A 15,115-nucleotide genomic window follows, 5' to 3' on the forward strand; every position below is an offset into this window, starting at 1 on the left:
GATCCTCAGCAGAACACTCATGTGTACCCAGCAGCCAGCCATGGCCAGGCAGAGCCTTAGTGCAAACAGCCCCACAAAAATGTATGACACAAGCACACAAAACCAACAAATGCCTTCAACCTGCTGACTGCTCATCACCACCAACCAAAGCAGGAATACAAGGCTAATTCCAAGCTAAGCAAACACAGAAATCCTTCACATTCTACAAATCATGCTGAAAGAGTACAGGAGGAGAAAGATATTTGATGGGTTGAGTCTATGGGTTTTACTGTTATTATTCTGATAAGTTCAATGTATTTCTATCAGCTGATCTAAAAGGTAAAAAGACTTGTCAAACTAATCCAGGCAAAACCCTTGCACATTATAGGATTCTGAACCTGAAATTAGTAAACATACATAGCAGAACCTGTGTTCAAATAAAATTCCAAGGAAATCCACTTCTGTTCAAGGGACAGTTTATACACAAATACACACACATATATATGTATATACACCTGCAGTGATAACTTGGCTAAAATTTCACTATCTGTAGTCACATTCCTATCTAAACTGGCAAGGACTTGATAAAGAAACCCCAGTATTTTCTACAAGGAATATCTGATCAAATCTGTATGTGTAAAATTCAAAGTATTCTGCCATGCATTTAGAGACAGTAATTTATTTCCAGAATGTGTCTGTGCATTCTTGGGTCAGCTCAAAATTTCATCACCTTCCCCACAGCACCTGCCATTAATATTTCCAGCCATGGAATGAGCTTGTAGTGGATCACAGCTGGCTGGTGCACACTCCCTACTGAATTTTCAGCACACTGGTAAACACAGGGAACATTTTCAATGTCTGGTAAACACAGGGAAGATTTTCAGTGCTGCAAAGTACTGTTAGATACCCAATTCCTATTTGCATTACGTGGAGCACAATCCCAGCTGAAAAGCTTGGAGCTTGTGCTGAGGCAGGGGAGAATTGTTAAATAAAATCCAACAGCATTCCAAGGATTTAAAGTGACTTTCAGTCTACTCAGTGCACTTGGTGCAGCAAAATCCTGCCAGGACCAGACACCCTGCAAAATGGGTTAGGTATAATACCAGGTCATGTTACCAGATGATCAACCAAAGCTGGGAAAAAAACAATTCAAATGAAAAAAAAATCAGCACAGATCAAAATCCCTTCTTGGGGAAGGGGAGGGAAAGTTTTATGCACACTTCCCACTGTGGTTTTCTTGGTTATGACCAGTAAAATCTCATCTCTACGTTATTTAAAACTCACTCTCAAAACTGCACTTCACCTTGGCAGCTGCAAAACAAAAGAAATGTAAAAGTACAGTAGGCAACTGTCCTTCATTTCCTTCCTTTACTCTTACATATCCTGTGTGCAACTGGAATGCTTCTATTTGATTATCCAGTGGAGCAAATGCTACAATGAATGCAATCATGCCTTATTACCCTGCATGTCTGCAGCCTATTGCACAGCTATGTACAGATGTTTTTACACAAGCTTGGTTTTCTAGCTACAGGGTCTATAAAACAATAGGAACTATCTGAAATGTTTTCAAGCCAGCAAAGGATAAAGGCACTGTAAAGCAGTCAACTGGATAAAAGCCATCTATGTCTGACAGGAGAAGAAAAACCTCCGAGGTTTCTCGATTATAAACGCGTCAGCTTTCTGGAAGTGCTGCAGTCTGCAGCAAACTGACCAGGAATGTGTAAACACAGGGGAAAATAAGGACCCAGGCAGTGGAAAGGAGGAACACAAACCTCTGGCCTGTTGAAGGGCTTAACCACTATTTCACTGACCTGAAGAACTGGCTGGTGCCCAAGGAAGTGGAGCTGCCTCTGGTAGCCTTGCACCATGGGGATCACAGCTCTGATCTCTTCGGTACAGAGCTTTGGATTTTACTGAGGAAAGGCCCTGTTTACAAATTCATTTCCTTCTCCTCTCAATACATTCTTTTTTTTTTCCCAATAAAATACAGTGCAAAAAGCCCTGAATGTGTTGTTTCATGGTCTGTCAGGGAGGCACCAGGAATTAACGGGTACGGCGCCGGGCTGGAAATGGGGATGTGCAAAATCATTCTATGTTCTTGGATGAGAACCAGGGAGAAATGGTTTTTATGAGTCTCATTTTCCCCTGTCCACCTGGCCTGAAGCGTGTCATAGCAGAAAATTCTGCTTTCTGCTGCAGAGAGCCCAGGGTTGGCATTCCCAGCCCAGAGGGGTTATTTATAGAGCACTGACAGCAGGTCTGACACCGTGGAAAAGAAATACTATTTATCTTTCCACAACCTTTTATAACAAACGGGGAAGTAAGAAGCAGGGTGAGCTATGAAAGCAGAATTGATGATTTTATTTGTTTTATGATCATTCTGGTGAGAATCCCCCAGAGAAACAAACCCCTCAGCAAGGGGAAGTGATGGAGCGGCAGAGTGAAGCAGTGCAGCAAGCATGGCAAATCTCCATTTACATGGATGAGGCAAGAGACAAGAGCAGAAATACTACAAACCCCAAAAGACACGAATGGTCTGTCCACAGACCAAATGTAATGAGCTTGTTCTGCTCGTGTCTGCCTCAAAGGCTTCTCAGCCTCGCACACACAGTAGCCAGGAGCAGTTCCAGAGCTTTTCCTGACAGTTGTTTGGCACAGTGGGCTTAGCTGGACATTATTTAGGCTCCCGCTTCTCTGTTTGCAAACACAATGACCCCTTTCCGAGATAAACAGCAGAGATTTCTTTAAATCATCATTAAATGCTGCTTAGCCATAAGCAAAGCCTTGGTTCTCAAGCAGTGTCCCACAAATCATCTCTAATTTAGGAAACAATTGAGGCACAAAGATGTCTAGGAAATAAAACTGTAATTTAGAAGTTCTAGCACAGTATATTCAGGAGAACCAAAACCCTAAGACCTGCCTGTCATACAAAATAAAATATTAAAATATTACACTTCTGATTGTTTTTTCTCCATGCCAGCATGAAAATGTACTGAATTGCTTCTGAAGGACACTATCCTGTAAATTCACTGGGAATTGTTAGTTCAAACAGTCCTAACAAGCCTTTTCCCCCAGAGTGATTGTATGTCAAAGCCCCAGACATAGCACGAGGGTGAGGGGGAAAGAGATGGGGAGAGGAACATCACATGCAGGTATCTCCCCTTTAAGCTATGAGACCAAAATTCCCAGGTGCTTTGTGTACATGTCTATATAATTTCACACAGACAGAAATGGCCCTGGAGTGGAATGCAGGACGTGTTTGCACCTGCACCAGTCAAGCTGCACAATGATTTAGCACATAAAGTGATTTATGAGATGGAGCTGAAATCAAAGAATAAAGTCAGAGTATCGGAAAAAATATCAACAAAGTCATGGCAAATATTTTCCCTCGTGACTTACTCCTTTCAATAAAGGCAGCAGACAGAAGCTTAGTTACCCACTGGTGAGACACCAGGCTGGGATTTGGGCTGGAGCCCTGGATTCCTGAGGGGAAAGGACCATAGTTCTGGTAGCCACTGAATTTTGTGAATAAAGCCAGGCTGGATGGGACTGGAACAACCTGGTGTAGTGGAAAATGCCTCATGGCAGAGGGCTGGAATGAGCTGGGCTTTGATGGTCCCAAATCATTCTAGAATTCTATGATAATTCTATCAAGATGCATTTCATTCAAACAGGAATCAGCACCACCCTGTATAATGCTGAGATGTGATAGCCTGGAGAATATTTACTCAATAATATGTTGCCTGGTAAAGCACTATGGGTCCTTTCCACAGCATTTTAGACAGTTGCTCACTTGCATTTATCAAAACACATCCCCATGAACCATTAATAAAACCATGGGAGAAGGCAAAGCTTTCAAGCTAAAATCAGCCTAAACATCCAGCACCAGCTTTGGGGAGAGGCACAAAAAAGACAAAAGCTCTGTCAAAGTCAGAAGGTCAGGAGGGAGCTATCAACAAGAAAAGCAAGATTTAGGATGAGCAGAGACAAGCCAACAAACTAAAACAGGGTGGGAAGTTGATGGGAAGATTTTGGACACGCCGCCCTACATCTGACAATGACTGTGAACATATTTCAGACTGACAATGAGTGAACATATTTCAGAAACCAGCTTAAACATCAATGAGCATTAATTCCCAATAGCAGTTTGAGGGAGGAGATGAAAGGCCAGGTACAGAGCAGGAAGTGTGTTATTCCTCCCTGCTGACAGTGTTTAGTTCCAGCTCCCTGAGAACAAGCTTCAAACACACACCACACTGTTTTATCTGCTGGGATGGGTGGGCATGACAGACAGATAAATAATGGGAAAATAAAAGGGCCTGAAACACATTTTGGAGCTGCAAAAGGAAAATGATGTATTGAGGAGAACTAATGAGGAACTGCTGGAGGTTTACGAAGACTGAAGTGGAGAAAATGTAGGGAAACTCCGTGACCTCGGTGGGCACGTCCCAGGTCTGAGTGATGGAAACCAGACCCTGCAGGGCCCCTGGGAACAGCAGCTCTGCCTGCCCAGGCCCAGCTGAGCAAAGGCAACACGAAGGAACAGAACTGACAAGAGCTCCTATGAGCCCTGAACTAACCCCAAAGAGAAACAGGGAAAAGGAAAGGGAAGGGAGTTAATCATGAGAGCAACTGAGGGTCTGTGAGACCCCCGAGCTGGGAACTGGAAATACATGGAAGAGGGAAAAATGAGAAATGTACAGAAAACCTGTAACTAATCCTCTCCCCACTAAACACTTACATTTGTTTTAATTACCCAAGTTATTTCCTTCACCCAAGACATGAAACAGAGAGAAAATTTTAAAAGCTGACATAACTGTGAGTCGATAGCACTCCCAGATTAGTAAATTCCCAAAGAGAAGAGTGATCATATTTTCTACAAAAACTCCTTGCAGCAGGACAATGTGAGCTCCCAGCTAAGGACAGCACCTTTTTCAGCCAAGGAGCTCAAGAATCCACCAGTGCCCTCCATACATGGAATGAATAAAGACAAACTTAAACAAGACTACTGAGCTGCAAAGCAAACCCAAAGGCAAATAAAATTCAAATGCTCTACTCTTCCTAACAACAACAGCAGAATGTAAGATGGTATCAGGAGGGTTGCATGTCTCAGGCAACATCTAAGAGCAGGAGCAGGATCCTGACCCCAGAGAAGCCACCACCAAGACTCTGAGGCTGGTGTGAGCAGGATTCTCCTCTGGGCTTCAGTGCACAGCGAGGCAGCCTGGCTGAAGCCACGTCCCAACACAAGAAAAGGAAAAGCACAGACAGGACACTGAGTGAGGCAGAGCAAGGGTTACAGCAGCAGGAATTCCCAAGTACCTGAGTGGCTGTGCTTATCCCAGGGCTCTGTTGAGATTTATGCAATCTCATATTACACTTGCTTGGCACATGAATTTTTAGTGGGAATTTGGAAGACGAGGGATTGCTGGCTGGTGAAGAGAAACTGGAAGGCTGTGGTGGGTAGGGTGGGTAGTGATGAATATGCCCAATAGCACAGCCCAGCACTGTCTGGGTTGTGCAGCCCAGCATTTATTCCCTAGCAACCAAAAGGCAAGGGAAAAACTCTCCCACTGCACTGGACCACAGCTCCCCATGGTTCCTAAAGCAGCAGCCTGACTCCACTGCCCTGCAGAGCCACAAGTGACAGAAATTTGCAGTGCTCTGAGGTCCCTTTCTTTCCCAAACACCAAATCAAGTTGACAGTGTTTTTTTAAGAGGCATTTTAACCTCCAGTGTACTCATTTTAATGCATTAAGCTGGGTTTGGGTTTGGTCTGAAGGACAGTCCCAGCAAGGCTTTTGCTAAAGCCAGGCACTGCTGCTCTAATGAATTGTTTTAAGCAGCAGGTATTTCTATTTATTCTGGCATCAAATAAAAACCCGCCCTGGAATATACAGAAACATTCAACATGAACCACTATGGAAAATGTTTTTAATGTGAGAATTCCTTTTCCACTCAGAGCAAACCAGCTAGTCTTTTCCCTTTCCTTGGGGATGAATTCTCTGTTGTGACACTGGCAAGGCACTGCAATCAATACAACCCAGGGAGGAAGATTTAAATGAACAGTACAGGCAGGATGACCAGAACTGTCTCCTGCTGTGGACAGGCCAGTCAGAGGTGACAAAAGGCCAAGGAAAAGATTAAAATGTGCAGTCCCTTATTCAGGTGTTTTACATGGAATAAAAAAGCCTACTTGGAGACACAGACCACAGCTCCTCTTTTGCCAAACCTGGGCATATTTTGAAATACTTTACTTTACTGCAATAAACAGCCAGGAGATGGGAATGTTTTTCTCCAAACACTGATTCACTTGTGGAAAGAGTCTGGAAAACTGTGTTTCTCAATCACCTCCACTCTGTGCTTGGTTTTCTCCAGGCAGCTATTCCTTCAGCTCAGCCTGCCCCTCTGCAGTACACACACTTACTCTGCTTTCTTTTCCCCAACATCAGGCCACAGAGGAGCCCATGTGACTGCAGCAGAGGTAAAGTCATTTTTAACCAGGGCAATTTAAGGATATTTAAGACACATTCTCATTTTCCATTTCCCAATTCCACACTGCCCCCAATTTTATTATTAGCTGAATACAGGGAAGCTTCAGCCTGGATCTGGGGTAACATGTACACTGAGGAATGAAGGCCAAGCTTTGCCTTGAAATATGCAGGATCATTCCTAACTAACCATAAAGCTGCTTATTTGGCACTGGCAGTGGAAATATTGAACGAAAGGGGCATTCTCAATCTGCTTATGTCACAGGAAGGTTGGATTCTGACAGTGTGCAAGGCTCCAAGCTGCAGCCTGATATTAATAGCAAGACATTAAACTGGCAGTTTGGCTGGCTGGGACAGCTCTGCTGGAACAGAGATTGCTCTGCAGGAAACGGCAGCTCTGGGTGAGGGATGAGCCCAAAGCAGACTCGGGAATTGTGACTGGTGTGTGACAAGGCTGTGTCACACAAAGAGAACCTTCCTGTCACACTGAGGACTGGATCCCACAGCAGAGGCTGCTGAAACACCACAGTTCCACACAGGAATATTGTTTTCCGTCTGTCCACCTCCTCTGGAATCCACCCATTCCCAAGCCTACCTTACCCAACCAAGTAGAGCAACGAGCATTAACAAACAATTTCTCACACAAACATGGTTCTGTTCCACTGGGGTATCACCCCAAGACACACCTACACATTTTCCCCATTTTTGAGCTTGTTTCTGCCATTATGTAACCCTCCACACTACCCTGGCAGCTGGGCCAAGAAAATTTGAACCAAGTCCCCAGAGCAACTGGTTTCAGTGAGGGGCCCCTGCCAGAACACAAATACAAACCTCCTGCTGCTGCTTTCTCGCTGGGTCTGCATGGCAGGCAAAGATTCCAGACAGGTTTTTCAATATGGATCTTCCAGAGCACAAATGAACACCTCTTATGAGCCATTTAAACTTCATAATCCCACTTCCCAACAACAGCTGGGCCTCAAGGCTTCCACCAGGGTAAGTTCTTATTTCTCACAATGTAAAGAAAATCAAGGCATTGTCACTGAAAATAACATTACCTACAGCACTCTGAGTCCTCTTATTTCAGGACATATAACCCAACAGATTCCTTAGAGTCTCTTGAACATGACTAAGCAACATTAGATTCTAGAATTGTACTACATCACACCCCCAAGAACCCCACACTCTTCACAGGAGACTTTCCTCAGCCATGCAATCTCCTGTAGCTTTGCACTCAAAATCCTCATTTCACAGAGGGAGACAGAAGCATTCAGAATGCAAGTGACTTGCCAAATGTCACAAAATGAGTCTGTGCCAGAGGTGGGAATAGAAATCAGGAGTCTGAGAGTCCAGATTCTCTGCCTTATATAGAGCAGAGGTCTCCTGGTTTAGGAGAGCTCGCTGCATTTACAGGATGTCAGCATTGGCATTGCAAGGGCCACCCTCAGCCATAAGCAGGTGTAAAAACACACATGAATCAGCTGAGATGTTCCTCTTCTGTTCAGTGTAAAGCAAGAAATGAAAGCAAGCTGCTGTTGTAGAGAACTTTGGGGAGCGCAGCAACCTCAGCATAACCACTAAGACCAAACCTGATGTCACTCCTGGACTCATTTCTTGCTCCCACAGGCAGCCCTGCTGATTTGGGAGGGGTATCTGGGAGCTGGAGTGAGAAACAGCAATCTGGCAACAGCAGAGATGGCTGAAACACCAAGATAAACCTTCCTAAGCCAGCATGGAGGATCAATGGGCATCCACCTGTCTCAATTGTTGCAGTCATATTAAGCCCAAGCCAAAGCCATGTTACACTGCTGCTCATATCACCCAGGTGTGTGCACATGGCATGGAAGCCTGGCTATTAAAAACCTATTTATCTACAACTCACACCTGCTTTTCCCAATCCTGACAAAGCAGGACAACCAGAGAATCTCTGGCATGGTTAAAATTCAGTACTCCCAACACTACCACTTTCTCAAACCAGCTGCGTGTCACAAAAGAACATGGATTAATTTATTCTTCCTCTGCCATGAAAAAATCCAAAGGGCACAACAAGGCCAAATGGGGCACAGAAAATGCATAAGTGAAGATATAAGTGCTTTGCTGCCACATAATCAAACTGTCAGAGGAGAAGGTAGGAAAAGCAGGACTGAAGAGAGCAAAGAGGCCAGACTGGTCTTGTCCCAGGAATATTCACTCTCTAAATATCTTGGAAAACTGTGCTGGAAAGAGTAACAAGTGAGTTTAATCTTCATTGCTGTGATCTACTACTTTCTCCACTGCAGCCACAGTGTGCAGCAAGCAGCAGCACAAGAAATAACTTGGGTATTGTAAGAACAGAAAAGAAGTCATAAAAATATTTCCTTAGTCATGCTGTCTCTGGTAATATAATTCCCTGAATAGAGATCTTCAACAATACTCTCTTTAAATATGGAAAGAGCTCTGACTTTAGTCAGCATGTGTCTTCCATCAGCTTCTCTCTCTTTTTGTTTTTTAACTTCTTTATTGTATCTTAGCACAGCCACCTCCAGGTGCAGGCACACGGTGTAAAAACCTTCCTCAGTGGAAGTGTGTTTTCCATTGGACACAGATTAAACACATTGTGAGGGATTCCAAATGGAAAAAGCTTGGACACAGAGGCCAGGCCTTGCTCATGGGCATGTATCCTCCAGCTCTGTATTTCCTCCTTTCACCTGATCCCCACAGCAGGGAGGGCAGGAGCTGCATTCCAAGATGAGCCTTCCACAGGGCTCCTGCTGAAGGCACATCCCTCCCTGCCCCACATCACCCACTGCCCACAACCCCTGCAAGTGTCTCCCTGAACACTGGGGTGTAAGAACAGCTGAAAATTAGGATCCATCCCAAGTTTACACAGAATGGAGGATGAGGGGCCACCTGACTTTGAGGCAAGTTCAAACAAATTCATGCTATCATCACAGAGAGGATGTTGAGCTGTGCCTCCAAACACTGCTGCCACTGTGGGGATTAAACAAAAACAAACCAGGAGAACACTGTGAAGGTTACTGCTACCTGAGTGAAATAAATAAACAAAGTATTTAATGTGTGGGATGTAAGGACCCTGTGTATGCAGGCTTTGGACACAAGTAAAGGCGGTTAGGAAGTAGGAGGAGCAGGAGGCTGAAAAGAAGATTTAACTTGGCTTTCCCACAATGAGGTATTCTTCTCCAGTGTCTCAGTGCCAGCTTGATCTGGGAATGTCACACAGGTTCTTACAATGAGAAACACACTCCTTAGTTAGCAAATTCTTGTTTGAGGTGAGAGAATTGAAAGGAACATTATACAGACACACCAAGAGGCAGTTTCTTCTGCATCCACTCCAAAGAAGCAGAAATACTCAAGAATAACTCCTGAACCCAGAGACCTCCAGGGCTTAGGAGGGGTTAAAATTTAATGCCTTATTTATAGCTCATACTAATCCATATCTGCATCACAGAGGTACACAGAACAGCAAAACCAACATGACAGCAAACCAAGGGGTGAAATATTGCCCAGAACACCCCTCTCAGCACAGAGGTGCCTATCAAAATCCCCTCCCCTGCCTCTTGCACTTACCCACAGTGTCACAAGGCTCGTCTTTGTGCACGCAGAAATCTGTCCTAGAAAGAAAAACAGAACAGAAGTGAAATGTATCCTGTGCCTCCAGAGCAGGGAGAAGCAGAGGTGCATGACTCACATATCATGGGTGTTGAGGTCTGGGATTTTGTAAGGCTGCTGTGCAGTGTACATGATGACAACACAGATAGCAGCCCTGATTGCTACTGAGATTACAGAGAATTATGTGAATCAGCCCCATCTACCACAGTCCCACCATCAGACCTAAGAGTCAGCACCTAAACTTGCCTCAGTCTGTGATGTCACATTTATTCCATAAATTAAAACTAAAGCTCCTTCCACAAAAGAATTGTAACAATAAGAAGCAGACACCCTGTGATGCACCCTGAAAGACAGTGGGAGTAGGAGATGAGTGAAGGCACAGAACTAATAATATGTACCCAGAAATTCTCAATTCTTCACTAGAATAGAAAAGAGCACGAAAAAAGGAGAACTAAACAGAGAAAGACAGATGTTGACACAAAAGAAAAAGGAGAATTCAGGATTTTCCTGGTAATGGGTAAATTGGCTTCAGCTAAACTTATAACACTCAGATTTGCCATGTTATGGTTCAAATCCAAGACAGAGAGGTTCAAGAGACTCCACTTGTTCCCCACATCTCATCAAGGCAGGAGAAGACACTACAGATGCCAGTGGCACCCACAAATCAGCCAGGGATCCATGGAGCTGTATTAAACAGAATAAAAGCCTTGAAGCTCACCACCAAAGCACTGACACTACTGACACTTCATGTGAGATTTGGTACATGAGGTTCCTCATGACAGGAAAACAAGTGTGTGCGTGGGGAAAAGTATTTTATAACTAAATTAATATCTTGAATGCATTTCAAGAAGCACTTAGACCTAAACTTTTAGGAGCTCTCTTCACCAGGGCTGCTTTGCAGTGCAATCCACAATGAAGAGGAGTTGCAGAGAAACATCACGTGTGCTCAAACATTTCAGAAGTTCTTTAACCCAAGGGAAGCTGAGGAACTGTAGTCTCTATCACCTTGGCTTTTCTCACCCTGGGAGGAGGCAAGAGAATCCCACTGGTACATTTGGAGTGTGCCATTTGAAATGCCTGAGTCCCCTTGGGGTTTGGAGTGTAAGAGTTTGGCAGGAGGAGGATCAAAAATACTCTGAGAAAGATAAATACTTAGAAAAAGAAAATACTTAGAAGAAATATAAAAATAGATAAATATTAAAAGTGCTCTTTCCTTGAAGAAAGTTATGAAACTAGGGTTTATAGGAAAAGGGATTTAAGGCCCAGGACTGTTGCTGATTAATCCAGACCCTCCACACCAAACTCCTTTGAAAGCCACAAATCAAGCTGTCAAGGGCTTGGAAGGAGAGCACAAACAGCCATTCCCAGCTCTTGTTCAGCACACACTGAAAACCAACCACGCTTCAGTGCAGAAAAACCATAACAACCATCAAAGTGTTAAAAAAATGAGACAGAAACCAACCAAAAATCGGAAGCTACGACCACACACCAGCCCCAGCTTTCATTTTTCACTGCAGCCTGTGTCTCAACACCTTGGCATTGCAGCCTTCCCAAGGAAGACTAATGACAGTCTCCTGACGGAGCTGGCACCAGCGCGCCTGCTCGGCTTCCCAGAGCCAGCTTGACAGAGGTTTATTTAAGGACTTATTATGTTATATAAACTGCTAAATCAAACAGATGCTTTTCTTGTGACAACAGATAGCTGAACTATTAGTGGATGGCAGGAGGCCACAGCTAGAAAAGCCTTTCTCTCCCTCCAGAGCCTGTCCAGCCCTGCAAATAACGCACAGAATTTCTGCTGCTCGCGCTGTCCCACACCAAAAGGTGTCTGGCACTTTCTGGCAGCTCCACAGAGGAATTACCACCATGCCAGTAAATAAGGAGTTAGTAAATGATCCAGCACACCTTGCAGACTCTCCTACAGAGGTAGAACAACCATTGTGTGTGAAGAGAGTGCTGTGGTGCTGTTTGGTCAGGGAAAGGCTTGAAGCACATCAGCAGCAGAATTGGACATCACTGGCAAATCAAGTCAAAAACCTGCTCAGCCCATCCTTAAAACTGTCATAAACACAAGACCAAGAGACTCCATCTTCTGTTCAAATACACCAGGATTTAAACCATCTGGACCATTGCAAATATTTTACCCCAAAACTGTGTGGCCAAACAGAAAAGCACATCCAGACCTTTAGTCACAAACCAGCTTGGTGTGTCTCAGTCTGCTTCCAAAGGCAAGGGCACACCTCATCACAAAGCCCATGCTGAAACTCCTACAGTCCTTCCCTGGCAGCCAGAGGGAGAACACAGCATGGAAAGGTGTTGAGAGTGATCTGTCTCACCTGTGGCTCAGTCACACCTGTGATTTAAATGGCCCCATCCTGGCACATGACACTGATTTGCTTTTAAAAAGGTTTCAATCACAGGTGTCTCTCTGGCACACTTGTGAGCTCAACTGCATGGGTAATTTTGAAGTGAGAGCTTGACATGACTGATACTATAATGATACTCAACAATGCAGGAAAGGTATTTTAATATTTATTGCATGTGCAAAGGTCTCTTATCACACAGACACAGTCCTGTTAGCAGAATTTTTTACAGAGCTGTGTTGAAATAAAACTCTTACTGCAGGAGCTGCAGCTCAAGTCCAACATCTGACCCTATCACACGAGGTCTTGGATAATCAACATTGAAATCACAGCTCTAGCTGTGAACCAGTTTTACTCTTCACTTTTAGCCATTCACTGAGTCAAGCAGGACACAAGTTCTGATCCTGTGACCTGTGAAATTCTCAGTCATTATCATGGGTGGTACCCAGCAGAGGTTTCAATTAGCAGAGTACAACAATTCTCAAAAAAATGACAACAGTTTAGTTGTTTTGTTCAATAAAAATAGCTAGAAGAGCTCAGAACTCCTCCTACAGTCACTCTTCCATCTGGCTCCCACCAACTGGAAAAAAATACCTAACTGTGCTAAGCTGAACTCTGCAATTCAAGTCCTTCCTGTGAGAAAGAAGGACAGAAGTTGAACTGTGCAACAGGAATAAGAAGCATTCTGTTAAGTGGCCATTCCCAGCATCCTTCAAAGGACATCTTTCGACCAGTCTAACCCTGCAGGGTCATAAAGCTAAAGGACACAGGAAATGGTACAGTGCAGAACCTGCCAAAATAAACTTTCCACATCCATAGGTACATTCAGCAGCACTATGTGCCCAGTTTCCTCCATGCACAGTGAATTCCTCCATTTGCCCATTTAATGGGAAGGCAAAGAGCTGGAGAAGTGTGGAAGGGAGGACCAGGCTGTAAATGGAACAACTCCACCACTGTGTCAGGAAAAAACAAGTCTTTGCTTAAAGACAGCTCTGAATTCTGTTCCTGTCAGTGCTGGGACATTCTTTGCTCTGCTATCACATCACCTACAGTCTAATAGCTGACCCAAACACCTCCAGCCAGGAGCTGGGATAACATCAGTGTGCCTGAAGATTTCCCAGGAATGCAAAAGACAGAGGGATCAAGAGAGGGAATGTGTTTCAAATGAGACATGCTTCTAAAATCACTAAGACTCAGATTCTGCAGACAGAAGTTATTCTTGTCAGCTGCCTGGTAAAATATGAAGTACACTATCCAAAGATGCAAGAGACTTGAATTTCTGCAAGTTCAAAACCAGAATCTGAATGAGGAAAGTCTGATGGTTATAGGGACCACAGCACCATATTCAGACATTCAGGGCTGTGGCAGATTATTCCCACTGTCTCACTTATTTACTGAGCTGGACAATGCATCTTATTCCACAGGCACAGTGTGTCCCTTACCTGGAACTCAGGTGGACACCTTAAATCTCACAAGAGGAATATTTGCCACCTATGTAATCTACTTTTGCATACAAACAAGGATATGGGAAACATCACTTAGAGGTGAAGTTTCAAAAGGCAAGAGTGCCTTGGTGTTTCAAATGAACCCAGCCAGACTGGAACCAGAGGGATTTCTTCAGAGCTTGACCCCAAAGAATCTGTTTCTAGTCCTTAAAGCAGCTGCAGCTGCTGAAAATTCAGCTTCTGCTTTTCCTGGCGCAATTGCTCGTGCTGGACATGCTGCTGCTCCCACTGCTCTACCACTGGTCCATCTGTACCGTCTGGGGAGGGTCCAGGGACACACACACACACATTTCCAAAGCCAAGAGAAGAAAAATGCATTTCCCTGACACAGGCATGGGGCTGCTGGCCCAGAAGCCCTCCAAGTAATGCAGCATCCTCCATGCAGAGAAGCAGGATGAGTTAAGGATGACAGGACAAGCAAGAAGGGAGGAAAGACTCCAAGTGCACACTGCTGATCTCTCCAGCAGCCAAAATGCTGCTGCTGTGCACAGCCATGTGCTCCCTGGCCTGAGCCTTCTCACCAAAGCTGAATCTGGTTTCTAACCCAACCAAACCTGAACTTTCCCAGCTATTCCCACTGCAAAACCCTGCAAATCCACTGAACAATTCCTCCTACCAATTCTTTTACAGTTCTTCCTCAGAAGCCTGAGTCCAGCTCATTTAGCCTGACATTATGCATTCAGTTTTGAGAGCAGCAGAGATGAAATGCTCTGCTCATTCCCCCCACCCTGTGCTCAGAGCCCATCAGAAGAGATTCCCTCTGCCTCACTTGTCATGCAGGACAACTGGATACCCAGATGAGGTTAACAAAAATGTTAGTTATTTATTTAGGCCCTGATCCAGTGGAGCACATGCTTAACTACAACCAGGATGTGCAGCCAGTTGACTTCAAAGGAACTATTCCCCCTGTCTAAACTGTTAAATATCTGCACAAGTGCCTGGTGCACTGCAGTGAATACAGAGGAGGGAGCAGGGGCTGGGGGAGCTGCACACACGTCTGGGGAGGAGATTGCTCAGGAACTTTGCTGGCCTCATGCCCTGCTCACCAGCTCTTGCACTGAACACTCACCACAATCCCATGGACAGTTTGCAGTGCGGCTGTTAACACGAATCTAACACTGGAGATTATTGCAATCAGGATGGCAGTTTATACAAAAACATGTATTTCTAC

General features: G+C 44.5%; 1 protein-coding gene across 1 annotated transcript in view; it reads right to left on the reverse strand.

The window, feature by feature from the left end:
* The window catches only part of ADAMTS17 (ADAM metallopeptidase with thrombospondin type 1 motif 17), a 155,991-nt gene that overhangs the window by 110,659 nt on the left and 30,217 nt on the right, over positions 1-15,115 (reverse strand). The window contains exon 7 of the mRNA XM_064722306.1: positions 10,035-10,078. Within this exon, the coding sequence (XP_064578376.1) occupies positions 10,035-10,078 (44 nt within the window). The remainder of the gene's footprint in view (positions 1-10,034; positions 10,079-15,115) is intronic.

Source organism: Zonotrichia leucophrys, chromosome 10 (genome assembly GCF_028769735.1).
Source record: "Zonotrichia leucophrys gambelii isolate GWCS_2022_RI chromosome 10, RI_Zleu_2.0, whole genome shotgun sequence".
Taxonomy (NCBI): Eukaryota; Metazoa; Chordata; class Aves; order Passeriformes; family Passerellidae; genus Zonotrichia; species Zonotrichia leucophrys.